The sequence below is a fragment of the Scyliorhinus torazame genome, chromosome 19 (assembly GCF_047496885.1).
Source record: "Scyliorhinus torazame isolate Kashiwa2021f chromosome 19, sScyTor2.1, whole genome shotgun sequence".
Taxonomy (NCBI): Eukaryota; Metazoa; Chordata; class Chondrichthyes; order Carcharhiniformes; family Scyliorhinidae; genus Scyliorhinus; species Scyliorhinus torazame.
In genome coordinates, this window is record NC_092725.1 from 15,079,035 (window position 1) to 15,106,031 (window position 26,997).

General features: G+C 58.7%; 1 protein-coding gene across 1 annotated transcript in view; it reads left to right on the top strand.

Moving 5' to 3' along the window:
• srrm2 (serine/arginine repetitive matrix 2) overlaps positions 1–26,997 on the top strand; it is a 75,200-nt gene that overhangs the window by 10,748 nt on the left and 37,455 nt on the right. The window contains 9 exon segments of the mRNA XM_072484071.1: positions 3,957–4,058; positions 7,027–7,133; positions 7,136–7,187; positions 11,646–11,723; positions 12,487–12,549; positions 12,668–12,703; positions 14,947–14,997; positions 16,047–16,148; positions 18,721–18,949. Coding sequence (XP_072340172.1) covers positions 3,957–4,058; positions 7,027–7,133; positions 7,136–7,187; positions 11,646–11,723; positions 12,487–12,549; positions 12,668–12,703; positions 14,947–14,997; positions 16,047–16,148; positions 18,721–18,949 — 820 coding nt within the window.

The window sequence follows — 26,997 nt, forward strand, 5'->3', positions numbered from 1 at the left end:
GATTGTGTACAGTGGGAGTGAACGGGAAGGGGTTTGGGTCCATTGGGATTGTGTACAGTGGGAGTGAACGGGAAGGGGTTTGGGTCCATTGGGATTGTGCACAGTGGGAGTGAACGGGAAGTGGTTTGGGTCCATTGGGATTGTGTACAGCGCAAGTGAACGGGAAGGGGTTTGGGTCCATTGGGAGTGAACGGGAAGGGGTTTGGGTCCATTGGGATTGTGTACAGTGGGAGTGAACGGGAAGAGGTTTGGGTCCATTGGGATTGTGTACAGTGGGAGTGAACGGGAAGGGGTTTGGGTCCATTGGGAGTGTACAGTGGGAGTGAATGGGAAGGGGTTTGGGTCCATTGGGATTGTGTTCAATGGGTGTGAAGGGGTTTGGGTCCATTGGGATTGTGTACAGTGGGAGTGAACGGGAAGTTGTTTGGGTCCATTGAAATTGTGTACAGTGGGAGTGAACGGGAAGGGGTTTGGGTCCATTGGGATTGTGTACAGTGAGAGTAAACGGGAAGTTGTTTGGGTCCATTGGAATTGTGTACAACGCGAGTGAATAGGAAGAGGTTTGGGTCCATTGGGATTGTGTACAGTGGGAGTGAACGGGAAGGGGTTTGGGTCCATTGGGATTGTGTACAGTGAGAGTGAACGGGAAGGGGTTTGGGTCCATTGGGAGTGTGTACAGTGGGAGTGAACGGGAAGGGGTTTGGGTCCATTGGGATTGTGTAGAGTGGGAGTGAACGGGAAGGGGTTTGGGTCCATTGGGATTGTGTACAGCGCAAGTGAACGGGAAGGGGTTTGGGCCCATTGGGAGTGAACGGGAAGGGGTTTGGGTCCATTGGGATTGTGTACAGTGGGAGTGAACGGGAAGAGGTTTGTGTCCATTGGGATTGTGTACAGTGGGAGTGAACGGGAAGGGGTTTGGGTCCATTGGGATTGTGTTCAGTGGGTGTGAAGGGGTTTGGGTCCATTGCGATTGTGTCCAGTGGGAGTGAACGGGAAGGGGTTTGGGTCCATTGGGATTGTGTACAGTGGGAGTGAACAGGAAGGGGTTTGGGTCCATTGGGGTTGTGTACAGTGGGAGTGAATGGGAAGGCGTTTGGATCCATTGGGATTGTGTACAGTGGGAGTGAACGGGAAGAGTTTGGGTCCATTGGGATTATGTATAGTGGGAGTGAACGGGAAGGGTTTGGGTCCATTGGGATTGTGTACAGTGGGAGTGAACAGGAAGGGGTTTGGGTCCATTGGGATTGTGTACAGTGGGAGTGAACGGGAAGGGGTTTGGGTCCATTGGAATTGTGCACAGTGGGAGTGAACGGGACGGGGTTTGGGTCCATTGGGATTGTGTACAATGGCAGTGAACGGGAAGGGGTTTGGGTCCATTGGGATTCGTTGGAGTGGGAGTGAACGGGAAGGTGTTTGGGTCCATTGGGATTGTGCGCAGTGGGAGTGAACGGGAAGTGGTTTGTGTCCATTGGGATTGTGTACAGTGGAAGGGGAAGGGATTTGGGTCCATTGGGATTGTGAAGAGTTGGAGTGAACAGGAAGGGGTTTGGGTCCATTGGGATTGTGTACAGTGGGAGTGAACGGGAAGGGGTTTGGGTCCATTGGGATTGTGTACAGTGGGAGTGAACGGGAAGGTGTTTGGGTCCATTGGGATTGTGTACAGTGGGAGTGAACGGGAAGGGGTTTGGGTCCATTGGGAGTGTGGACAGTGTGAGTGAACAGGAAGGGGTTTGGGTCCATTGGGTTTGTGTACAGTAAGAGTGAACGGGAAGGGGTTTGGTCCATTGGGATTGTGTACAGTGGGAGTGAACGGGAAGGGGTTTGGGTCCATTGGGATTGTGTACAGTGGGAGTGAACGGGAAGGGGGTTTGGGTCCATTGGGTTTGTGTACAGTAAGAGTGAACGGGAAGGGTTTTGGGTCCATTGAGATTGTGTACAGTGGGAGTGAACGGGAAGGGGTTTGGGTCCATTGGGATTGTGTACAGTGGGAGTGAACGGGAAGGGGTTTGGGTCCATTGGGATTGTGCACAGTGGGAGTGAACGGGAAGTGGTTTGGGTCCATTGGGAGTGTGTACAGTGGGAGTGAACGGGAAGGGGTTTGGGTCCATTGGGGTTGTGTACAGTGGAGTGAACGGGAAGGTTTGGGTCCATTGGGATTCTGTACAGTGGGAGTGAACGGGAAGGGGTTTGGGTCCATTGGGATTGTGTACAGCGCAAGTGAACAGGAAGGAGTTTGGGTCCATTGGGAGTGAACGGGAAGGGGTTTGGGTCCATTGGAATTGTGTACAGCGCGAGTGAACAAGAAGAGGTTTGGGTCCATTGGGATTGTGTACAGAGGGAGTGAACGGGAAGAGGTTTGGGTCCATTGGGATTGTGTACAGTGGGAGTGAACGGGAAGGGGTTTGGGTCCATTGGGAGTGTACAGTGGGAGTGAACGGGAAGGGGTTTGGGTCCATTGGGATTGTGTTCAATGGGTGTGAAGGGGTTTGGGTCCATTGGGATTGTGAACAGTGGGAGTGAATGGGAGGGGTTTGGGTCCATTGGGATTGTGTACAGTGGGAGTGAACAGCAAGGGGTTTGGGTCCATTGGGATTGTGAACAGTGGGAGTGAATGGGAAGGGGTTTGGGTCCATTGGGATTGTGTACAGTGGGAGTGAACTGGAAGGGGTTTGGGTCCGTTGGGATTGTGTACAGTGGGAGTGAACGGGAAGGGGTTTGGGTCCATTGGGATTGTGTACAATGGGAGTAAACGGGAAGGGCTTTGGGTCCATTGGGATTGTGTACAGTGGGAGTGAACAGCAAGGGGTTTGGGTCCATTGGGATTGTGTGCAATGGGAGTGAACGGGAAGTGTTTGGGTCCATTGGGATTCGTTGTAGTGGGAGTGAACGGGAAGGTGTTTGGGTCCATTGGGATTGTGCGCAGTGGGAGTGAACGGGAAGTGATTGTGTCCATTGGGATTGTGTACAGTGGAAGGGGAAGGGATTTGGGTCCATTGGAATTATGTACAGTGGGAGTGAACGGGAAGTGTTTGGGTCCATTGGGATTGTGTACAGTGGGAGTGAACGGGAAGGGGTTTGGGTCCATTGGGATTGTGTACAGTGGGAGTGAACGGGAAGGTGTTTGTGTCCATTGGGATTGTGTACAGTGGGAGTGAACGGGGACGGGGTTTGGGTCCATTGGGATTGTGTACAATGGCAGTGAACGGGAAGGGGTTTGGGTCCATTGGGATTCGTTGGAGTGGGAGTGAACGGGAAGGTGTTTGGGTCCATTGGGATTGTGCGCAGTGGGAGTGAACGGGAAGAGGTTTGTGTCCATTGGGATTGTGTACGGTGGAAGTGGAAGGGATTTGGGTCCATTGGGATTGTGAAGAGTTGGAGTGAACGGGAAGGGGTTTGGGTCCATTGGGATTGTTTACAGTGGGAGTGAACGGGAAGGGGTTTGGGTCCATTGGGATTGTGTACAGTGGGAGTGAACGGGAAGGTGTTTGGGTCCATTGGGATTGTGTACAGTGGGAGTGAACGGGAAGAGGTTTGTGTCCATTGGGATTGTGTACGGTGGAAGTGGAAGGGATTTGGGTCCATTGGGATTGTGAAGAGTTGGAGTGAACGGGAAGGGGTTTGGGTCCATTGGGATTGTTTACAGTGGGAGTGAACGGGAAGGGGTTTGGGTCCATTGGGATTGTGTACAGTGGGAGTGAACGGGAAAGTGGTTTGGGTCCATTGGGATTGTGTACAGTGGGAGTGAACGGGAAGGGGTTTGGGTCCATTGGGATTGTGTACAGTGTGAGTGAACGGGAAGGGGTTTGGGTCCTTTGGGATTGTGTACAGTGGGAGTCCAGTGGTTTGGTATTCTTGGCCATGAGCATGACTTTCCATGAGCATTACTGTTGTGTCTCCAATTGCCTGGACAGGTGTCAGTATGTGCTGTTGCTGATGTTTTTCTATTTTTCTTTCAGGTATTCTGAGGAGGAGATCCAGCAGAAGGTAGCAACTTTTAGACAGATGCTGGTGGAGAAAGATGGGAGCCAGGGCAAAGAGGAAGCGAAATCACGGGCGGCGTAAGTACTTCAGACACATCGCGAGGCTTGCATTACTGCTGATTCAGTTACCCTCGTCTTTCTACTGTCCTAGTTTGTATCTGCGTGGGTTTCACCCCCACAACCCAAAGATGTGCAGTTTCGGTGGATTGGCCACGCTAAATTGCCCCTTAATTGGAAAATAAAAATTGGGTACTCTAAATTTATTTTTAAAAAATTCTTTGTACTGTCTCTCTGTCTGTCTCTCTGTCTGTCTCTCTGTCTGTCTCTCTGTCTGTCTCTCTGTCTGTCTCTCTGTCTGTCTCTCTGTCTGTCTCTCTGTCTGTCTCTCTCTCTGTCTCTCTCTCTGTCTCTCTCTCTGTCTCTCTCTCTGTCTCTCTCTCTGTCTCTCTCTCTGTCTCTCTCTCTGTCTCTCTCTCTGTCTGTCTCCCTCTCTCTCTCTCTCTGTCTCCCTCTCTCTCTCTCTTATTCTCGTGAAGTGCTTCTTCAGTATGGTGTGCAATTGGCTCATGGGGGGACTTGCAGGCAGTGGGTGGTTACCAATGCGTTTGCTGCCCCTTGTCCCTCTGGGTGGTAGAGGTGGCGGGTTTGGAAGGTGCTGTCGAAGGAGCCTCGGCGAGCGGCTGCCGTGCATCTTGTAGGCGGTGCACACGGCTGCCGCTGTGCGTCGGTGGGGGGGCGGTGCGAATGTGGAAGGTGGGGGTTAGCGTGTCGATCGAGCGGGAGCAGCTTTGTCCCGGATGGTGTCGAGCTTCTCGAGTGTTGTTGGGAGCCGCACTCATCCAGGCAACTGGAGAGGGTTCCACCACACTCCTTTTTTAAAAATAAATTCAGAGTACCCAATCTTTTTCCAATTAAGGGGCAATTTAGCGCGGCCAATCCACCTAACCTGCACATCTTTGGGTTGTGGGGGTGAACCCCACGCAGACACGGGGAGTCCCATCACACTCCTGACCAGTGTCCTTGTAGATTTGGGGTGGGGGAGTCAGGAGGTGAGTTACTCTCCGCAGGATTCCCAGCCTCTGACCTGCTCTTACAGCCACAGTGTGTTTATGGCTGGGTCCAGTTTGTGAGCAATGCGAACCGGTCCCCAGGATTTTAATAGAGGAGGGTGGGGGGGGGGGGGTTGAAATTCAGCAATCAATGGAAATGCCATTGAATGTCAAGCAACAATGGTTAGTTCCTTTCGGGCAACATTTGGGATGACTGAGTTCAGTGGTTTATATCGATCAGGTTTCTTGGGTGCCGTGACAAATGCAGGTTGTGAATGGCGTTTGAGGTTTGCCATCAAATACAATCGGGAGAGCTTAACATAAGCACGACGCTGTGTGACAAAAAGGTGATAAGGTGGGCCTTTCAACACCCTTATCCTGCTTTGCAATTCCATGCGATCGGGCCAATCCATGGTTTCCCCAGCGAGAAAGGACACCCTTCCTTAAATAAGGAGACCGACACTGTGCACCCTACTCCAGATGTGGTCACCCCAACACCCCGTACAGCTGAAGCACAACCTGCTGAATTTTATATGGTTAGTGGTTAGCGCTGCTGCCTCAGCGCCAGGGGACCCAGGTACGATTCCGGCCTCGGGTGCCTGGAGACTGCACGTTCTCCCTGAGTCTGCGTGGGTTTCCTCCGGGTACTCCAGTTTCCTCCCAAAGTTCAAAGATGTGCGGGTGAGGTGGGGTTGCGTGGATGGGGCGGGGGAGTGGACCTAGGTTAGTGTGCTCTTTCGGAGGGTCGATGCAGACTCCAGCTGAATGGCTTCCCTTCTGCATTGTGGGAATTCTATGGATATTCAATTCCCTGCCAACCCTTGTGCAATCATCCGCTGGGGCATCCAAATCCCTCTACCTCCTCGTGCATCCACTCCTGACGGAGCATCCACCACCTCCCAGGGGAGAGATTTGAAAGGATTTTCAACCCCCCCGCCCCCCCCTCCCATCTCAGTCCTTACCCTGAGACTGACTGTGGATATGGTTTCAATTCCACAACCAGCAGAATCAGTCCAGGTGACCAGCCTACCAAACCTCTTTCAGAGAGACATTTCAATGAGATCGCCTCTCGTTATTCGAAACTCCGGAGAATATCTGCCCAGCCCCTCATCATAGGTCAACTCATCCTAGGGGCCAATCATTCTTAAATATGGAAATCAAAACTGCGTATACACTATCCCTGGTGTGGTTTCGCCAGAGCCCCGTACAACAGTTGCAAGGCTTTGACCGAAGAACTATTCCCAGATTAAATTCCCTAAAGTCCTGGAACTTAATTGCAAGGTCTTTCCCTCCCGAGCACCCAGCCACACAATCAGCAAAATAAATTGTTTATTCTTATCGACCGCTTCGCCCTTTTAATCCCCTCAATAGGATGCTCACTACAGAAAGGGCATTATTGCATTGGAGGCAGTTCAGAGGAGGTCCACTGGGGAAGTCTCGCTACAGCGTTTCCGCAGCTGGAGTACTGCGTATGGTTTCGGTCTCCTTACTTAGGGAGGGATAGAGTCGTGTTGGAGGCTGTTCAGAGGAGGTTCACTGGGGAAGTCTCGCTACAACTGTACAGGACGTTGGCGTTTCCACAGCTGGAGTACTGCGTATGGTTTCAGTCTCCTTACTTGGGGAGGGATAGAGTCGTGTTGGAGGCTGTTCAGAGGAGGTTCACTGGGGAAGTCTTGCTACAACTGTACAGAGTGTTGGCGTTTTGGAGGTTTGTCTCTCAGAAGGTAGTCATTCCCTTTCATTCCCCCCCCTCCCTGGGAGAGCAGTGGGGGGCTGCGGCTCATTGACTATATTTGAGGCCGAGTGAGAGAGATTCCTGATCGACAATGGTGGGGGTGGGTGTCGAGGGTGATGGGGGAAGTGGGAGAGAGACAGGAGAGCGGAGTTGAGCTGAATCAGACCAACCATAGTTTCTCGCCTCCTGTTGTGGAGTCGGCCCCTCGCGATTTGTTGTGTGTGTATTATGGCCTTACTCATTTCTACCACCCCACCCCCAGTGTCAGTGAGACTCACCAGCTGGCCGAGGCGAATGAGAAGAAGAACGAACGCCTACGGGCTGCTTTTGGAATCAGCGACAGCTATGTGGACGGCAGTTCCTTTGACCCAAGAGACGCGCACAAGAGGCGGTTGCCAAGAGTGAGCCTCAGAAGCAGTATGGGTAGGTTCAGCCGGCCGAGGCATGGCTTCTGGCCTCAGTCACCCTGGTTGTCACCTTTTCAATACTTGGCTGTTGCGTGCTCTTTTTTGCTGCCTTCTTGTCTGTCCTCTTCCCGATTCACTATGTCTCCCACCGCCCCTTTCCCCCCTCCCCGCCCCTTTCCCCCTCCCCGCCCCTTTCCCCCTCCCCGCCCCTTTCCCCCTCCCCGCCCCTTTCCCCCTCCCCGCCCCTTTCCCCCTCCCCGCCCCTTTCCCCCTCCCCGCCCCTTTCCCCCTCCCCGCCCCTTTCCCCCTCCCCGCCCCTTTCCCCCTCCCCGCCCCTTTCCCCCTCCCCGCCCCTTTCCCCCTCCCCGCCCCTTTCCCCCTCCCCGCCCCTTTCCCCCTCCCCGCCCCTTTCCCCCTCCCCGCCCCTTTCCCCCTCCCCGCCCCTTTCCCCCTCCCCGCCCCTTTCCCCCTCCCCGCCCCTTTCCCCCCTCCCCGCCCCTTTCCCCCTCCCCGCCCCTTTCCCCCTCCCCGCCCCTTTCCCCCCCCCCTCCCCCCGCCCCTTTCCCCCTCCCCGCCCCTTTCCCCCTCCCCCGCCCCTTTCCCCCTCCCCGCCCCTTTCCCCCTCCCCGCCCCTTTCCCCCTCCCCGCCCCTTTCCCCCTCCCCGCCCCTTTCCCCCTCCCCGCCCCTTTCCCCCTCCCCGCCCCTTTCCCCCTCCCCGCCCCTTTCCCCCTCCCCGCCCCTTTCCCCCTCCCCGCCCCTTTCCCCCTCCCCGCCCCTTTCCCCCTCCCCGCCCCTTCCCCCTCCCCGCCCCTTTCCCCCTCCCGCCCCTTTCCCCCTCCCCGCCCCTTTCCCCCTCCCCGCCCCTTTCCCCCTCCCCGCCCCTCTCCCCCCTCCCCGCCCCTCTCCCCCTCCCCGCCCCTCTCCCCCTCCCCGCCCCTCTCCCCCCTCCCCCGCCCCTCTCCCCCCTCCCCGCCCCTCTCCCCCTCCCCGCCCCTCTCCCCCTCCCCGCCCCTCTCCCCCCTCCCCGCCCCTCTCCCCCTGCCCGCCCCTCTCCCCCTGCCCGCCCCTCTCCCCCTGCCCGCCCCTCTCCCCCTGCCCGCCCCTCTCCCCCTGCCCGCCCCTCTCCCCCTGCCCGCCCCTCTCCCCCTGCCCGCCCCTCTCCCCCTGCCCGCCCCTCTCCCCCTGCCCGCCCCTCTCCCCCTGCCCGCCCCTCTCCCCCTGCCCGCCCCTCTCCCCCTGCCCGCCCCTCTCCCCCTGCCGCCCCTCTCCCCCTGCCCGCCCCTCTCCCCCTGCCCGCCCCTCTCCCCCTGCCCGCCCCCTCTCCCCCTGCCCGCCCTCTCCCCTGCCCGCCCCTCTCCCCCTGCCCGCCCCTCTCCCCCTGCCCGCCCCTCTCCCCCCTGCCCGCCCCTCTCCCCCTGCCCGCCCCTCTCCCCCTGCCCGCCCCTCTCCCCCTGCCCGCCCCTCTCCCCCTGCCCGCCCCTCTCCCCCTGCCCGCCCCTCTCCCCCTGCCCGCCCCTCTCCCCCTGCCCGCCCCTCTCCCCCTGCCCCGCCCCTCTCCCCCTGCCCGCCCCTCTCCCCCTGCCCGCCCCTCTCCCCCTGCCCGCCCCTCTCCCCCTGCCCGCCCCTCTCCCCCTGCCCGCCCCTCTCCCCTGCCCGCCCCTCTCCCCCTGCCCGCCCCTCTCCCCCTGCCCGCCCCTCTCCCCCTGCCCGCCCCTCTCCCCCTGCCCGCCCCTCTCCCCCTGCCCGCCCCTCTCCCCCTGCCCGCCCCTCTCCCCCTGCCCGCCCCTCTCCCCCTGCCCGCCCCTCTCCCCCTGCCCGCCCCTCTCCCCCTGCCCGCCCCTCTCCCCCTGCCCGCCCCTCTCCCCCTGCCCGCCCCTCTCCCCCTGCCCGCCCCCTCTCCCCTGCCCGCCCCTCTCCCCCTGCCCGCCCCTCTCCCCCCTGCCCGCCCCTCTCCCCCTGCCCGCCCCTCTCCCCCTGCCCCGCCCCTCTCCCCCTGCCCGCCCCTCTCCCCCTGCCCGCCCCTCTCCCCCTGCCCGCCCCTCTCCCCCTGCCCGCCCCTCTCCCCCTGCCCGCCCCTCTCCCCCTGCCCGCCCCTCTCCCCCTGCCCGCCCCTCTCCCCCTGCCCGCCCCTCTCCCCCTGCCCGCCCCTCTCCCCCTGCCCGCCCCTCTCCCCCTGCCCGCCCCTCTCCCCCCTGCCCGCCCCTCTCCCCCTGCCCGCCCCTCTCCCCCTGCCCGCCCCTCTCCCCCTGCCCGCCCCTCTCCCCCTGCCCGCCCCTCTCCCCCTGCCCGCCCCTCTCCCCCTGCCCGCCCCTCTCCCCCCTGCCCGCCCCTCTCCCCCTGCCCGCCCCTCTCCCCCTGCCCGCCCCTCTCCCCCTGCCCGCCCCTCTCCCCCTGCCCGCCCCTCTCCCCCTGCCCGCCCCTCTCCCCCTGCCCGCCCCTCTCCCCCTGCCCGCCCCTCTCCCCCTGCCCGCCCCTCTCCCCCTGCCCGCCCCTCTCCCCCTGCCCGCCCCTCTCCCCCTGCCCGCCCCTCTCCCCCTGCCCGCCCCTCTCCCCCCTGCCCGCCCCTCTCCCCCTGCCCGCCCCTCTCCCCCTGCCCGCCCCTCTCCCCCTGCCCGCCCCTCTCCCCCTGCCCGCCCCTCTCCCCCCCTCTCCGCCCCTCTCCCCCCTCTCCGCCCCTCTCCCCCCTCTCCGCCCCTCTCCCCCCTCTCCGCCCCTCTCCCCCCTCTCCGCCCCTCTCCCCCCTCTCCGCCCCTCTCCGCCCCTCTCCGCCCCTCTCCCCCCTCTCCGCCCCTCTCCCCCCTCTCCGCCCCTCTCCCCCCTCTCCGCCCCTCTCCCCCCTCTCCGCCCCTCTCCCCCCCTCTCCGCCCCTCTCCGCCCCTCTCCCCCCTCTCCGCCCCTCTCCCCCCTCTCCGCCCCTCTCCCCCCCTCTCCGCCCCTCTCCCCCCTCTCCGCCCCTCTCCCCCCTCTCCCCCCCTCTCCGCCCCTCTCCCCCCTCTCCGCCCCTCTCCCCCCCTCTCCGCCCCTCTCCCCCCCTCTCCGCTCCTCTCCCCCCTCTCCGCCCCTCTCCCCCCTCTCCGCCCCTCTCCCCCCCTCTCCGCCCCTCTCCCCCCTCTCCGCCCCTCTCCCCCCTCTCCGCCCCTTTCCCCCCCTCCGCCCCTTTCCCCCCTCTCCGCCCCTTTCCCCCCTCTCCGCCCCTTTCCCCCCCTCTCCGCCCCTTTCCCCCCCCTCCGCCCCTTTCCCCCCCCTCCGCCCCTTTCCCCCCCCCTCCGCCCCTTTCCCCCCCTCCGCCCCTTTCCCCCCCCTCCGCCCCTTTCCCCCCCCTCCGCCCCTTTCCCCCCCTCCGCCCCTTTCCCCCCCCTCCGCCCCTTTCCCCCCCCTCCGCCCCTTTCCCCCCCCCTCCGCCCCTTTCCCCCCCCTCCGCCCCTTTCCCCCCCCTCCGCCCCTTTCCCCCCCCTCCGCCCCTTTCCCCCCCCTCCGCCCCTTTCCCCCCCTCCGCCCCTTTCCCCCCCTCCGCCCCTTTCCCCCCCTCCGCCCCTTTCCCCCCTCTCCGCCCCTTTCCCCCTCTCCGCCCCTTTCCCCCTCTCCGCCCCTTTCCCCCTCTCCGCCCCTTTCCCCCTCTCCGCCCCTTTCCCCCTCTCCGCCCCTTTCCCCCTCTCCGCCCCTTTCCCCCTCTCCGCCCCTTTCCCCCCCCTCCGCCCCTTTCCCCCCCTCCGCCCCTTTCCCCCCCCTCCGCCCCTTTCCCCCCCCTCCGCCCCTTTCCCCCCCCTCCGCCCCTTCCCCCCCCCTCCGCCCCTTTCCCCCCCCTCCGCCCTTCCCCCCTCTCCGCCCCTTCCCCCCTCTTTCTCCCCCCTTCCCTCTCTTTCTCCCACCTTCCCTCTCTTTCTCCCACCTTCCCTCTCTTTCCCCCCCTTTCTCTTACCGCTCGCTGTCCGCCCACCCTCTCACTCTGCCTATCGGGCCTGTAAGGCCGCCCTTGACAAAGAGTGTCGGTTTGTATCAAGCAGCCCGTGCCTTTTGGCAGATCTCTGACCATGCTCAGACAGCCTGTGTATACCGTTCAATGTGGTTTCACAGTTGGACAGCACATCTTGAACAACCCTGAGTGAGAAGAATAAATGCTAATGGCCAATTTTAACACCATCAGTCGTGCTCTCGATGTGGTTCGCTTACGCGTGTTCCGAGCTGCGATATATTCATACGTCATCTGCAAATTGAAGGAACGTGACCAGGCATTACGCCATCCTTTTGAATTCAACAAAAGCGAGGAGGAGCAAACAGTTGCCGGTGCAAGGCCATGACCAGTCAGAATTGACTTGCTAAGAAGCCTTTTCTCGCACCTTTTAAATTATTGTCCCCTTTCAAATTTGGCATTCTTGTCCCCACCCTGATGAGTGCGAAACTGAAAACTTCGACAGCATGTGTCTGTTTTTCAAACTCTGTTTTATTCTTCTCCCCCCTACTTCGCCTCCATAGCATCGTCCGCGAACCTGTCCGGTCACGATCGCCTTCGCCCAAGAGGAGGAAGAAGAAGAAGGCTCGGAGCCGGGGACGGTGAGTCCAGATTTGGTATGACATCGGAAAGTTTCAGCGGTGTTGGAGGTTTTTTCAGACCTTACCCGCGCCCCAGACTGGTCCCTTCTCTCGGTGTTTCCGTCCTAACTGCCTCCCGCCCTATTCTTTCGACCGCGGAGGGCCTCTTCCTCCCCAAAGATCCTTCCCCACCACCCCCATTCAACAAAATGTTGCTGGAGTGCCATAGGTTGCTGGAGCGTTTCGTCAGCACTCAGTGAACAATCCTGAGTGTGCCACAGACAACCAATTTCAGACAATCAGTCGAGCTGCTTAACACTGCTTATCTATGCGTGCTCGAAGCAACACCCATTCATGTGCAAACTAAAGGATTATCTTCAGGCTTCGTCCCGTTTCAAAATAATATAATTACCCGGCCACTTGTAGAACCAAATGTTCCCCGAGCCTTTCGCCACGGTAATTCTGATCCAGTCACAATCAAGTTGGCAAACAATCGGCACCATTGGCGGAAGTTGTCTGAAATCCGGCATTCTTGCAATTTGTCGACGAGCGCAAGACTTTTCCGCACCATTCCCGTACTTCCCAGCAACTCGACAGTGCTGTGCTGGGGAAGGAGTGGACGCTGCTCCACATACCGCACAAGATTGAGTCCCTTCTCTCCTCTCAGCGATGCCCCCACCTGCCCGGGGAATGGGTGGAAGGGAGCCGAATTCACCCCGATTTTGTAGGGGAGGGGGGCACTCGATGCCGAGGTTCCTAACACGTCCTCTCTGTGGACTTGCAGGTCTGCCAGTCCGTCCGCCCGCTCCAAGGAGAAGAAGAAAAAAAGCTCCAAGAAGAAAAGCAGGTACGAGCGCACAGCGGGCGGGCGCTTCCGCGGGCACGTGCCACCGCCGTCGGCGGCGCGTTGAACAACTCGTCCTGCTCGGCACGTTCTGACCTCCCAACTTTTCTTTGATTCGTAGGTCCCAGTCGAAGTCGAAAAGCAAAAAGAAACACAGGTGAGGGCCAGGTTAACCCACCGGTGCAGGCTGCTCAGGAGTGTGATCAACCCAGTCTGATGGGCAACCTCGGCTAGCGAGTGGGCTACATGAGTGGACCCCCTTCATCTGAGGGGGCCGCAAGACTGAAATTGGGGCTTGTTCACTCACCACAGCTCCATGAATAAGATCTATTTTTTTTTAAATTATTTATTTTGAATAAATTTCATGTTTAACAATATAACCATATAAAAACGGATGTTACATGCTACAATATAAAAGAAACTCAACCCACAGTAGAGATCACGTCCAAAACACCCACCCTCCCTAACACCTGACGGTGACTAAACAAATGGCTGCTATCTCCGGGAGAACCCCTCAACCGAACCCCTGACCTTCTCCAAATGCAGGTCACCCAACCAGGCCGAAGGCAGTTGGGCGGAGTAGGAGACCTCCACCCCAGCAGAACTCGCCTCCGAGCGATCAATGAGGCAAAGTCGCGGGCATCCGCCTTCACCCCCGTCTACAGCACCGGCGAGCCCGAGACCCCCAAACTGGCCGCCAGCCGACGAGGTTCGACGGTGAGAATCAGCGACGCGGCGTTGAGGAAACAGCCCCAAAAGCTTAGCGACGCGGGACATGCCCAGAACAGATGAGTGTGGTTAGCTGTCCTACGGGAACGCCGCTCACACCTGTCCATTACCCCTGAAAAGGAACCACTCGTTCTTGCCTTGGCCAGGTGAGCCTGAGCACCACCTTGAGCTGGATCAGGCTGAGCCGCACACAGGAGGATATCATCCACCGGGGCTTCATCGTTGACATTAATACAAGTCGCACCGTTGTATTAATGGTTTTTTTAAAAAGCGAAATAAATATTTGCACTTTGGACGCAGAGTAAGTGCACTGCTCTCTGTCAATGCTGTGAGCGCTCGCCCTCTTTATGTGCGAAGCTCTTCCGTTAAACCGGTAGGACGTAAATCAGCAAAATGTGGCAACCCTTCGCGTGGGCAACGATCAACAAAATGTCTTGTGGGCCACACTCAGAACCCAGATGGTGCCGGAGGTGGCCCCTGGAGCGCAGGTTTCCCACTGCTGACTCAGCCCATTGATGCTTACCTGTTGTAGCGTAGTGTCACAACATATAAACAGTCTGATACCCCCACACAGAGACACTATAACGGGGGCAGAGAGAGACTCATCCAGACATTTACCCCACACGTAGGGGCTGGAGGAGGTTACAGAAACAGGGAGGGTTGTAGGGGCTGGAGGAAGTTACAGAAGAGGGTTGTAGGGGTTGGAGGAAGTTACACAGATGAGGAGGGTTGTAGGGGCTGGAGGAGGTTACTGAGATAGGGAGGGATGTGGAGGCTGGAGTAGGTTACAGAGATAGGGAAGGTTGTAGGGGCTGGAGGAGGTTACAGAGATAGGGCTGTAGGTGCTTGGGGAGGCTACAGAGATAGGGCTGTAGGTGCTTGGGGAGGCTACAGAGATAGGGCTGTAGGGGCTTGGGGAGGCTACAGAGATAGGGCTGTAGGTGCTTGGGGAGGCTACAGAGATAGGGCTGTAGGGGCTTGGGGAGGCTACAGAGATAGGGCTGTAGGGGCTTGGGGAGGTTACAGAGATAGGGCTGTAGGGGCTTGGGGAGGTTACAGAGATAGGGCTGTAGGGGCTTGGGGAGGCTACAGAGATAGGGCTGTAGGGGTTTGGGGGAGGTTACAGAGATAGGGCTGTAGGGGCTTGGGGAGGCTACAGAGATAGGGCTGTAGGGGCTTGGGGAGGTTACAGAGATAGGGCTGTAGGGGTTTGGGGGAGGTTACAGAGATAGGGCTGTAGGGGCTTGGGGAGGCTACAGAGATAGGGCTGTAGGGGTTTGGGGGAGGTTACAGAGATAGGGCTGTAGGGGCTTGGGGAGGTTACAGAGATAGGGCTGTAGGGGTTTGGGGGAGGTTACAGAGATAGGGCTGTAGGGGTTTGGGGGAGGTTACAGAGATAGGGAGAAGGGGATAAAGGCCACGGATAGGTTTGAGAACGAGGGTGAGAATTTAAACTTGGTGTTGCCAGACCTTGAACCTTGAGTGTGGGGAATGGTCGACATTGAACATGATGAAGGTCATGGGGGAGGGTTTCAGCAACCCATGAATGGCGGGGAGAGGGGGAATTTGGTGAGTGGGGGAGGGGATTACTCAGCAGGAGGTGCTACATCTGAGCCCCCTGAGTGAAGGGGGGCTCTGTCCGTATAACAGCCTGACTCTCTTCCTCCACAGATCTACCAGCCCCAAGAGCAAACGTGGGACCAAGGACAAGAAGAGAAAGAGGTGAGACTTTTCGGCATCCTCCGCAACTTTTCTGACGGAGGTCCTCCGTGACTCCTTAAACCCCCCCCCCCCCCCCGAGGTCTTCCCGACTCCTTCAAACCCCCCCCTCCCCGACTCCTTCAAACCGCCCCCCACTCAAGATACTATACTGCTGATCCTGTGCTGGGGGGATGAGGATGGGCAGAGCCATGAGGGCAAAGACATCCCCCCCCCTCATGGAGTTGTGACATCGAGGGTAATATACCCACCCCGAGCACGTTGATGAAGCTGGAAAGAGCTGCGGGATCTCCGCGCCGTTACAATTGCTGGGCAAAGATCCCAGCCGAGCTTTCTCTGCATTCTCTCCCGTGATATGGGTATCGCTGGCCGGGCCTTGCATTAGTTACCCATCCTTAATTGCCCCCTCACGAAGGTGGTGGGTGGGTCACCATTTTGAGCCGCTGAAGTCCCATGTGGTGTAGGTACACCCACCGTGCTGTTAGGGAGGGAGGGAGTTCCGGGATTCTGACCCGGCGACAGTGAAGGAGCGGCCGAGATATTTCCCAGTCAGGATGGTGGGGGGGGGGGGGCCTCGGATGGGGGTCTTGCAGGCGGTGGGTGTTCCCGGGCCTCTGCTGCCCCTTGTCCTTCTGGGTGGGAGAGGCGGCGGGTTTGGAAGGTGCTGTCGAAGGAGCCTCGGCGAGTGGCTGCCGTGCATCTTGTAGACGGTACACACGGCTGCCGCGGTGCGTCGGGGGGGGGGGAGCGGGTGTGGAAGGTGGGGGTCAGCGTGTCGATCGAGCGGGAGCTGCTTTGTCCTGGATGGTGTTGAGCTTCTCCAGTGTTGTTGGGAGCCGCACCCATCCAGGCAACTGGAGAGGGTCCCATCACACTCCTGACTTGTGTCCTTGTAGATGGTGGACAGGCTTTGGGGGGGTCAGGAGGTGAGTTATTCTCCGCAGGATTCCCAGCCTCTGACCTGCTCTGGGAGCCACCGTGTTTATGTGGCTGGGTCCAGTTCAGTTTCAGTGAGAAGCTTTCAAATTAAAACTCTAAATTCTGACCCTCAGGAGCCCGACTCATTCACCTCCGCGGAAGCATCGGAGGGCGCGTAGTTCCTCCACCTCGCAGAATTCTTCTTCCTCCAGGAGCTCCTCGCCGTCGCGGAGTAGGTGAGCTTTCCAGTTTGTGTAGCGACCCACAGGTTTAAACCCTCCGCCCCCGTGCCCGCCCCATCATGCCGAGCCTTCCACTCAGGAACGCTGAATAGTGTGAGCCCTGCAGTCCTCTGCTGAGATTACCCAGCTTCACCATTAGGTAGGAAAATGTGTTGTAAAGTGTGTTCCTCCGCCAACCCCTCCAAGCTCAAGAAGCTGCCCCCCAACGAATAGATCCCCAATCTGCTCAATCCCTGCCCCTTGCCACCCCCATCCAGACTCCCCGGAACAAACCTGTGATTCCCACAGATCGGTGCCCAAACAGAGGCCCCCTCCAGCCCCCGGTGCTGCCGCCACTGACCACACACCCTCAGGGCCGCCACCAGCATCGGGCTTGTGGAGTACCTGGCCAGTGAGAACGGTAAAGGCGCCGTCAACAGTGCCCCCAAACTTCAGTCTTTACAAGAGGCTGCCTCCATCCGCTCCCATACCGACTTCTTCCCCCACTACCCACTTCCTAACCATGGCTATATTTGGCGCCCAATAGTAGTTCATCAAATTTGGAAGAGCTAAACCCCCCACCAACGCCGCTCCAGCACCACCTTCACCCGCGTGGCTTTACCCGCCCAAACAAACCCCCAAATCAGTGCATTCAACCTCCTAAAAAAAAAAGCCTTAGGAATGAGGATCGCACGGGCAGCACGGTGGCACAGTGGGTTAGCACTGCTCCCTCATGGCGCTGAGGACCCGGGTTCAAACCCGGCTCTGGGTCACTGTCCGTGAGGTGTTTGCACATTCTCCCCGTGTCTGCGTGGGTTTCGTCTCCACAACCCAAAGGTGTGCAGGGTAGGTGAATTAACATAGAACATTACAGCGCAGTACAGGCCCTTCGGCCCTCGATGTTGCGCCGACCTGTGAAACCACTCTAAAGCCCATCTACACTATTCCCTTATCGTCCATATGTCTATCCAATGGCTATTTAAATGCCCTTAATGTTGGCAAGTCCATTACTGTTGCAGGCAGGGCATTCCACGTCCTTACTACTCTCTGAGTAAAGAACCTACCTCTGACATCTGTCCTATATCTCCCCTCAATTTGATGCCCACGCTAAATTGCCCTTTAATTGGAAAAAATCAATTGGGTACTCTAAATTTTTTTAAAAAGGAAAGCGGATCGAGAGATTCTAGAACACAAATAAGAACCATCATCTTCACCAATCGCACCCGTCCCGACAGCAGGAACTCATCCCGCCTCCTAAAATCCACCTTCATCTGTTCCACCAACCAAGCCAGATTCAGCTTGTGCAGCTGCTCCCACCCTCGTACCCCAGCTGAATACCCAAATACCGAAAGCTCTCCCCCACTACTCGAAATGGCAACTCCCCCAGCCTCTTCTCCTGCCCCCTCGCCTGGATCGGGAAAACCTCGCTCTTCTCCATACTAACCCCTGCCAGTCCCTTGACACTTTCAGCGCCATTACCAGTGGCTCTATCGCCAAGGCAAAGAGAAATGGGGAGAGTGGGCATCCCTCCGGGGGCATAGCCGACAGAAACGCCTGCTTGACAAACCTCGCCTGGTCCTCCCCTATCACCTCAATATGTGAGGCCAGGCTCTTGGCCAGCAACCCAGCGTCCTCATTTAATAATGAAATTGGCCTGTACGACCCACACTGCTCCGCAATCCTTATCCCTCATTAAAATTAAGGAGATCGAGGCCTGTGATAACGTAGTGGGGAGCACCCCCTGCTCGCTTGTCTCATTAAACACCCTCACCAGCAGGAGCCCCAAGTCCCCTGAGAAGTTTTGTAAAATTCTCCCCCGGGAACCCATCCGGGCTCGGGTCCTTCCCTGCCTGCATCGTCCCAAGACCCTCCACCAGCCCAATGGGGACTCCCAGTGCCTCCACCAGTTCCTCCTCCGACTCATACAATCTTTTATAAAAGTCACCGAACCAGATCAGGGGTCCTCCCAAGCACCCCCTCATAAACTCCACATCGTCCCTGTTTGGGGCATAAACACCCCCGGCACCCCCTCCAACTTCCCACTCACCCCCCGGAGTCTGCCAATATGCTCCCCACTTCAAAAGCTACCCGCTTATTTATCAAAACCGGCAACCCCTCGTCTTCAAATCTAATCTTGAATGAAAGACCTGCCCTACCCACCTTTCCCTGAGCCTAGTTTGATCCCCAACCTTCAGGGGTGAGTGAAAAGAACGTGGGGTTGAGGTGACAATCGGTTCAGACACAACCTTATCGACTGGGCGGAGCATTGTCCGAGGGGCCGCCTCCTCTCTCGTCTGTTCACCTGGCTTTGGGCTGTGAGCGCGCAGAAGGAGGGCCCAGATTTCCTGCCAGCCCTACCTCCCCTGCCTTCCCTTTCCAGCCTAGTGCTGAGTGGAGGAGGTGCCAGTTACCAACGGGGGCCGGGGTGGATTTGTGCCATTTGCTGAAAATACCCGCAGCATTGTTTCTGATTTGCCTCTCTCTCTCTCTCTCTCTCTCTCTCTCTCTCTCTCTCTCTCTCACTCCCCCACCTCCCCCTCCTCCTCCCCAAACCCACCCCCCACCCCCCAACATTGTTTCTCTGCAGGTCCGGGAGCCCGAAGGCAGTACCCGCCGTCCCCACGCTGCCGGTCAGCAGCAGCCCTTCGCAGAGGCCGCCCACAAGGTCAGAGGGCGAAGGTCGGACAGCGGAGGTGGCAGCTCGCAAGCCCTCGCCGGCCCGGGGTAACTCTCCTGTTTCGCCAGAGAGGGCCGGTCCGAGGGCAAGGAGTTCCAGTGGAAGCCCAGGTCACGGTGCGGGCAAAAGCAAGCGGGAGGTTGGTATTGGGGTTGTGGGTGGGTGGGTGGGTGCCTATGTGGCAGTGAATGGGGGGGTATAGCCAGTGATAGGGGAGAGTGTACATGGGGGTGTGGGAGGGGAGTGACTGGGGGGTAGAGTCAGTGATAGGGGAGAGTGCACATGGGGGTATGGGGGGGTAGAGTCAGTGATAGGGGAGAGTGTACTTGGGGGTATGGGAGGGGATTAAATGGGGGGGGTAGAGTCAGTGATAGGGGAGAGTGTACATGGACGGGGGTGAATGGGGGGGTAGAGTCAGTGATAGGGGAGAGTGTACATGAGGGTGTGGGAGGGGAGTGAATGGGTGGGTAGAGTCAGTGATAGGGGAGAGTGTACATGGGGGTGTGGGAGGGGAGTAGTTGTGGGGTAGAGTCAGTGATGGGGGAGAGTGTACATGGGGGTGTGGGGGGGGAGTAAATGGGGGGTAGAGTCAGTGATGGGGGAGAGTGTACATGGGGGTGTGGGAGGGGAGTGAATGGGGGGGTAGAGTCAGTGATAGGGGAGAGTGTACATGGGGGTGTGGGAGGGGAGTGAATGGGGGGTAGAGTCCGTAATAGGGGAGAGTGTACATGGGGGTGTGGGAGGGGAGTGAATGGTGGGTAGAGTCAGTGATAGGGGAGAGTGCACATGGGGGTGTGGGAGGGGAGTGAATGGGGGGTAGAGTCAGTGATAGGGGAGAGTGTACATGGGGGTGTGGGAGGGGAGTGGATGGGGGGTAGAGTCAGTGATAGGGGAGAGTGTACATGGGGGTGTGGGAGGGGAGTGAATGGGTGGGTAGAGTCAGTGATAGGGGAGAGTGTACATGGGTGTGTGGGAGGGGAGTGAATGGGTGGGTAGAGTCAGTGATAGGGGAGAGTGTACATGGTGTGGGAGGGGAGTGAATGGGGGGTAGAGTCAGTGATAGGGGAGAGTGTACATGGGGGTGTGGGAGGGGAGTGAATGGGGGGGAAGAGTCAGTGATAGAGGAGAGTACATGGGGGTGTGGGAGGGGAGTGATTGGGGGATAGAGTCAGTGATAGGGGAGAGTACATGGGGGTGTGGGAGGGGAGTGAATGGGCGGTAGAGTCAGTGATGGGGGAGAGTGTACATGGGGATGTGGGAGGCCAGTGAATGGGGGGTAGAGTTAGTGATAGGGGGAGAGTGGACATGGGGAATGTGGGAGGGGGGTGAATGGGGGGTAGAGTCAGTGATAGGGGAGAGTGTACATGGGGGTGTGGGGGGGGGGGAGTGAATGGGGGGTAGAGTCGGTGATAGGGGAGAGAGTACATGGGGGTGTGGGGGGGGGGGAGTGAATGACTGGGTAGAGTCAGTGATGGGGGAGAGTGTACATTGCGGTGTGGGAGGGGAGTGAATGGGGGGTAGAGTCAGTGATTGGGGGAGAGTGTACATGGGGGTGTGGGAGGGGAGTGAATGGGGGGTATAGTCAGTGATAGGGGAGAGTGCACATGGGGGTGTGGGAGGGGAGTGAATGGGGGGTTGAGTCAGTGATAGGGGAGAGTGTCAATGGGGAATGTGAGAGGGGAGTGAATGGGGGGTATAGTCAGTGATAGGGGAGAGTGTACATGGGGGTATGTAAGGGGAGTGAATGGGGGGGTAGAGTCAGTGATAGGGGAGAGTGTACATGGTGTGGGAGGGGAGTGAATAGGGGTAGAGTCAGTGATAGGGGAGAGTGTACATGGGGGTGTGTAAGGGGAGTGAATGGGGGGGAAGAGTCAGCGAGAGGGGGAGAGTGTACATGGGGGTGTGGGAGGGGAGTGAATGCGGGGTAGAGTCAGTGATTGGGGAGAGTGTACATGGGGGTGTGGGAGGGGAGTGAATGGGGGGTAGAGTCAGTGATCGGGGAGAGTGTACATGGGGGTGTGGGAGGGGAGTGAATGGGGGGGGGTGTCAGTGATAGGGGAGAATGTACATGGGGGTGTGGGAGGGGGGTGAATGGGTGGGTAGAGTCAGTGATAGGGGAGAGTGCACATGGGGGTATGGGAGGGGATTAAATGGGGGGGTAGAGTCAGTGATAGGGGAGAGTGTACATGGGGGGGGTGAATGGGGGGGGTAGAGTCAGTGATAGGGGAGAGTGTACATGGGGTGTGGGAGGAGAGTGAATGGGTGGGTAGAGTCAGTGATCGGGGAGAGTGTACATGGGGGTGTGGGAGGGGAGTGGTTGTGGGGTAGAGTCAGTGATGGGGGAGAGTGTACTTGGGGGTGTGGGGGGGGGAGTAAATGGGGGGTAGAGTCAGTGATGGGGGAGAGTGTACATGGGGGTGTGGGAGGGGAGTGAATGGGGGGGTAGAGTCAGTGATAGGGGAGAGTGTACATGGGGATGTGGGAGGGGAGTGAATGGGGGGTAGAGTCCGTAATAGGGGAGAGTTTACATGGGGGTGTGGGAGGGGAGTGAATGGTGGGTAGAGTCAGTGATAGGGGAGAGTGCACATGGGGGTGGGGGAGGGGAGTGAATGGGGGGTAGAGTCAGTGATAGGGGAGAGTGTACATGGGGATGTGGGAGGGGAGTGAATGGGGGGTAGAGTCAGTGATAGGGGAGAGTGTACATGGGTGTGTGGGAGGGGAGTGAATGGGTGGGTAGAGTCAGTGATAGGGGAGAGTGTACATGGGGGTGTGGGGGGGGGAGTGAATGGGGGTAGAGTCGGTGATAGGGGAGAGTGTACATGGGGGTGTGGGGGGGGTGAATGAATGACTGGGTAGAGTCAGTGATGGGGGAGAGTGTACATTGCGGTGTGGGAGGGGAGTGAATGGGGGGTAGAGTCAATGATAGGGAAGAGTGTACATGGGGATGTGGGAGGGGAGTGAATGGGGGGTAGAGTCAGTGATGGGGGAGAGTGTACATGGCGGTGTGGGAGGGGAGTGAATGGGGGGTAGAGTCAGTGATCGGGGAGAGTGTACATGGGGGTGTGGGGGGGAGTCAATGGGTGGGTAGAGTCAGTGATAGGGGAGAGTGTACATGGGGGTGTGAGGGGAGTGAATGGGGGGAGAGTCAGTGATAGGGGAGAATGTACATGGGGGTGTGGGAGGGGGGTGAATGGGTGGGTAGAGTCAGTGATGGGGGAGAGTGTACTTGGGGGTGTGAGAGGGGAGTGAATGCGGGGTAGAGTCATTGATAGGGGAGAGTGTACATGGGGGTGTGGGGGGGGGAGTGAATGGGGGGTAGAGTCAGTGATAGGGGAGAGTGTACATGGGGGTGTGGGAGGGGAGTGAATGGGGGTAGAGTCAGTGATAGGGGAGAGTGTACATGGGGGTGTGGGGGGGTGAATGGGGGGTAGAGTCAGTGATAGGGGAGAGTGTACATGGGGGTATGGGGGGTAGAGTCAGTGATAGGGGAGAGTACATGGGGGTGTGGCAGGGGAGTGAATGGGCGTTAGAGTCAGTGATGGGGGTGAGTGTACATGGGGATGTGGGAGGCCAGTGAATGGGGGGTAGAGTTAGTGATAGGGGAGAGTGTACATGGGGGTGTGTAAGGGGAGTGAATGGGGGGTAGAGTCAGTGATAGGGGAGAGTGTACATGGTGTGGGAGGGGAGTGAATAGGGGTAGAGTCAGTGATAGGGGAGAGTGTACATGGGGGTGTGTAAGGGGAGTGAATGGGGGGGAAGAGTCAGTGATAGGGGAGAGTGTACATGGGGGTGTGGGAGGGGAGTGAATGGGGGTAGAGTCAGTGATAGGGGAGAGTGTACATGGGGGTGTGGGGGGGGAGTGAATGAGGGGCAGAGTCAGTGTTGGGGAGAGTGTACATGGGGGTGTGGGAGGGGAGTGAATGGGGTGGTAGAGTCAGTGATAGGGGAGAGTGCACATGGGGGTGTGGGAGGGGAGTGAATGGGGGGGTATAGCCAGTGATAGGGGAGAGTGTACATGGGGGGGAGTAAATGGGGGGGGGGTAGAGTCAGTGATAGGGGAGAGTACATGGGGGTGTGGGAGGGGAGTGAATGGGGGGTATAGTCAGTGATAGTCGAGAGTGCACATGGGGGTGTGGGAGAGGAGTGAATGGGGGGTTGAGTCAGTGATAGGGGAGAGTGACAATGGGGAATGTGGGAGGGGAGTGAATGGGTGGTATAGTCAGTGATAGGGGAGAGTGTACATGGGGGCATGGGAGGGGATTAAATGGGGGGTAAAGTCAGTGATCGGGGAGAGTGTACGTGGGGGGGAGTGAATGGGGGGTAGAGTCAGTGATAGGGGAGAGTGTACATGGGGGTGTGGGAGTGGAGTGAATGGGGGTAGAGTCAGTGATAGGGGAGAGTGTACATGAGGGTGTGGGAGGGGAGTGAATGGGTGGGTAGAGTCTGTGATAGGGGAGTGTACATGGTGTGGGAGGGGAGTGAATGGGGGGTAGAGTCAGTGATAGGGGAGAGTGTACATGGGGGTGTGGAAGGGGAGTGAATGGGGGGTAGAGTCAGTGATAGGGGAGAGTGTACATGGGGGTGTGGGGGGGAGTGAATGCGGGGTAGAGTCAGTGATTGGGGAGAGTGTACATGGGGGTGTGGGAGGGGGGTGAATGGGTGGGTAGAGTCAGTGTTGGGGGAGAGTGTACTTGGGGGTGTGGGAGGGGAGTGAATGCGGGGTAGAGTCATTGATAGGGGAGAGTGTACATGGGGGTGTGGGGGGGGGAATGAATGGGGGGTAGAGTCAGTGATAGGGGAGAGTGTACATGGGGGTGTGGGAGGGGAGTGAATGGGGGTAGAGTCAGTGATAGGGGAGAATGTACATGGGGGTGTGGGGGGGTGAATGGGGGGTAGAGTCAGTGATAGGGGAGAGTGTACATGGGGGTATGGGGGGTAGAGTCAGTGATAGGGGAGAGTACATGGGGGTGTGGCAGGGGAGTGAATGGGCGTTAGAGTCAGTGATGGGGGTGAGTGTACATGGGGATGTGGGAGGCCAGTGAATGGGGGGTAGAGTTAGTGATAGGGGAGAGTGTACATGGGGGTGTGTAAGGGGAGTGAATGGGGGGTAGAGTCAGTGATAGGGGCGAGTGTACATGGTGTGGGAGGGGAGTGAATAGGGGTAGAGTCAGTGATAGGGGAGAGTGTACATGGGGGTGTGTAAGGGGAGTGAATGGGGGGGAAGAGTCAGTGATAGGGGAGAGTGTACATGGGGGTGTGGGAGGGGAGTGAATGGGGGTAGAGTCAGTGATAGGGGAGAGTGTACATGGGGGTGTGGGGGGGGCAGTGAATGAGGGGCAGAGTCAGTGTTGGGGAGAGTGTACATGGGGGTGTGGGAGGGGAGTGAATGGGGTGGTAGAGTCAGTGATAGGGGAGAGTGCACATGGGGGTGTGGGAGGGGAGTGAATGGGGGGGGTATAGCTAGTGATAGGGGAGAGTGTACATGGGGGGGAGTAAATGGGGGGGGGTAGAGTCAGTGATAGGGGAGAGTACATGGGGGTGTGGGGGGGAGTGAATGGGGGGTATAGTCAGTGATAGTCGAGAGTGCACATGGGCGTGTGGGAGAGGAGTGAATGGGGGGTTGAGGCAGTGATAGGGGAGAGTGACAATGGGGAATGTGGGAGGGGAGTGAATGGGTGGTATAGTCAGTGATAGGGGAGAGTGTACATGGGGGCATGGGAGGGGATTAAATGGGGGGTAAAGTCAGTGATAGGGGAGAGTGTACGTGGGGGGGAGTGAATGGGGGGTAGAGTCAGTGATAGGGGAGAGTGTACATGGGGGTGTGGGAGTGGAGTGAATGGGGGGTAGAGTCAGTGATAGGGGAGAGTGTACATGAGGGTGTGGGAGGGGAGTGAATGGGTGGGTAGAGTCTGTGATAGGGGAGTGTACATGGTGTGGGAGGGGAGTGAATGGGGGGTAGAGTCAGTGATAGGGGAGAGTGTACATGGGGGTGTGGAAGGGGAGTGAATGGGGGGTAGAGTCAGTGATAGGGGAGAGTGTACATGGGGGTGTGGGGGGGAGTGAATGCGGGGTAGAGTCAGTGATTGGGGAGAGTGTACATGGGGGTGTGGGAGGGGAGTGAATGGGGGGTAGAGTCAGTGATCGGGGAGAGAGTACATGGGGGTGTGGGAGGGGAGTGAATGGGTGGGTAGAGTCAGTGATAGGGGAGAGTGTACATGGGGGTGTGAGGGGAGTGAATGGGGGGGGAGAGTCAGTGATAGGGGAGAATGTACATGGGGGTGTGGGAGGGGGGTGAATGGGTGGGTAGAGTCAGTGATAGGGGAGAGTGTACATGGGGGTGTGGGGGGTGTGAATGGGGGGTAGAGTCAGTGATGGGGGAGAGTGTACTTGGGGGTGTGAGGGGAGTGAATGGGGGGGAGAGTCAGTGATAGGGGAGAATGTACATGGGGGTGTGAGGGGAGTGAATGGGGGGGAGAGTCAGTGATAGGGGAGAGTGTACATGGGGGTGTGAGGGGAGTGAATGGGGGGGAGAGTCAGTGATAGGGGAGAATGTACATGGGGGTGTGGGAGGGGGGTGAGTGGGGGGGTAGAGTCAGTGATGGGGGAGAGTGTACTTGGGGGTGTGGGAGGGGAGTGAATGCGGGGTAGAGTCATTGATAGGGGAGAGTACATGGGGGTGTGGGGAGGGAGTGAATGGGGGGGTAGAGTCAGTGATAGGGGAGAGTATACATGGGGGTGTGGGAGAGGAGAGATTGGGGGGTAGAGTAAGTGATAGGGGAGAGTGTACATGCGGATGTGGGGGGGAGTGAATGGGCGGTAGAGTCAGTGATAGGGGAGAGTGTACATGGGGGTGTGGGAGGGGAGTGAATGGGGGGTAGAGTCAGTGATCGGGGAGAGTGTACATGGGGGTGTGGGGGGGGTGAATGGGGGGTAAAGTCAGTGATAGGGGAGAGTGTACATGGGGGTATGGGGGGTAGAGTCAGTGATAGGGGAGAGTGTACATTGGGGTGTGGGAGGGGAGTGAATGGGCGGTAGAGTCAGTGACAGGGGAGAGTGTACATGGGGGTGTGGGGGGGGAGTGAATGGGGGGTAGAGTTAGTGATAGGGGAAAGTGTACATGGGCGTGTGGGAGGGGAGTGAATGGGGGGTAGAGTCAGTGATAGGGGAGAGTGTACATGGGGGTGTGGGGGGGGCAGTGAATGAGGGGCAGAGTCAGTGTTGGGGAGAGTGTACATGGGGGTGTGGGAGGGGAGTGAATGGGGTGGTAGAGTCAGTGATAGGGGAGAGTGCACATGGGGGTGTGGGAGGGGAGTGAATGGGGGGGGTATAGCTAGTGATAGGGGAGAGTGTACATGGGGGGGAGTAAATGGGGGGGGGTAGAGTCAGTGATAGGGGAGAGTACATGGGGGTGTGGGGGGGAGTGAATGGGGGGTATAGTCAGTGATAGTCGAGAGTGCACATGGGCGTGTGGGAGAGGAGTGAATGGGGGGTTGAGGCAGTGATAGGGGAGAGTGACAATGGGGAATGTGGGAGGGGAGTGAATGGGTGGTATAGTCAGTGATAGGGGAGAGTGTACATGGGGGCATGGGAGGGGATTAAATGGGGGGTAAAGTCAGTGATAGGGGAGAGTGTACGTGGGGGGGAGTGAATGGGGGGTAGAGTCAGTGATAGGGGAGAGTGTACATGGGGGTGTGGGAGTGGAGTGAATGGGGGGTAGAGTCAGTGATAGGGGAGAGTGTACATGAGGGTGTGGGAGGGGAGTGAATGGGTGGGTAGAGTCTGTGATAGGGGAGTGTACATGGTGTGGGAGGGGAGTGAATGGGGGGTAGAGTCAGTGATAGGGGAGAGTGTACATGGGGGTGTGGAAGGGGAGTGAATGGGGGGTAGAGTCAGTGATAGGGGAGAGTGTACATGGGGGTGTGGGGGGGAGTGAATGCGGGGTAGAGTCAGTGATTGGGGAGAGTGTACATGGGGGTGTGGGAGGGGAGTGAATGGGGGGTAGAGTCAGTGATCGGGGAGAGAGTACATGGGGGTGTGGGAGGGGAGTGAATGGGTGGGTAGAGTCAGTGATAGGGGAGAGTGTACATGGGGGTGTGAGGGGAGTGAATGGGGGGGGAGAGTCAGTGATAGGGGAGAATGTACATGGGGGTGTGGGAGGGGGGTGAATGGGTGGGTAGAGTCAGTGAT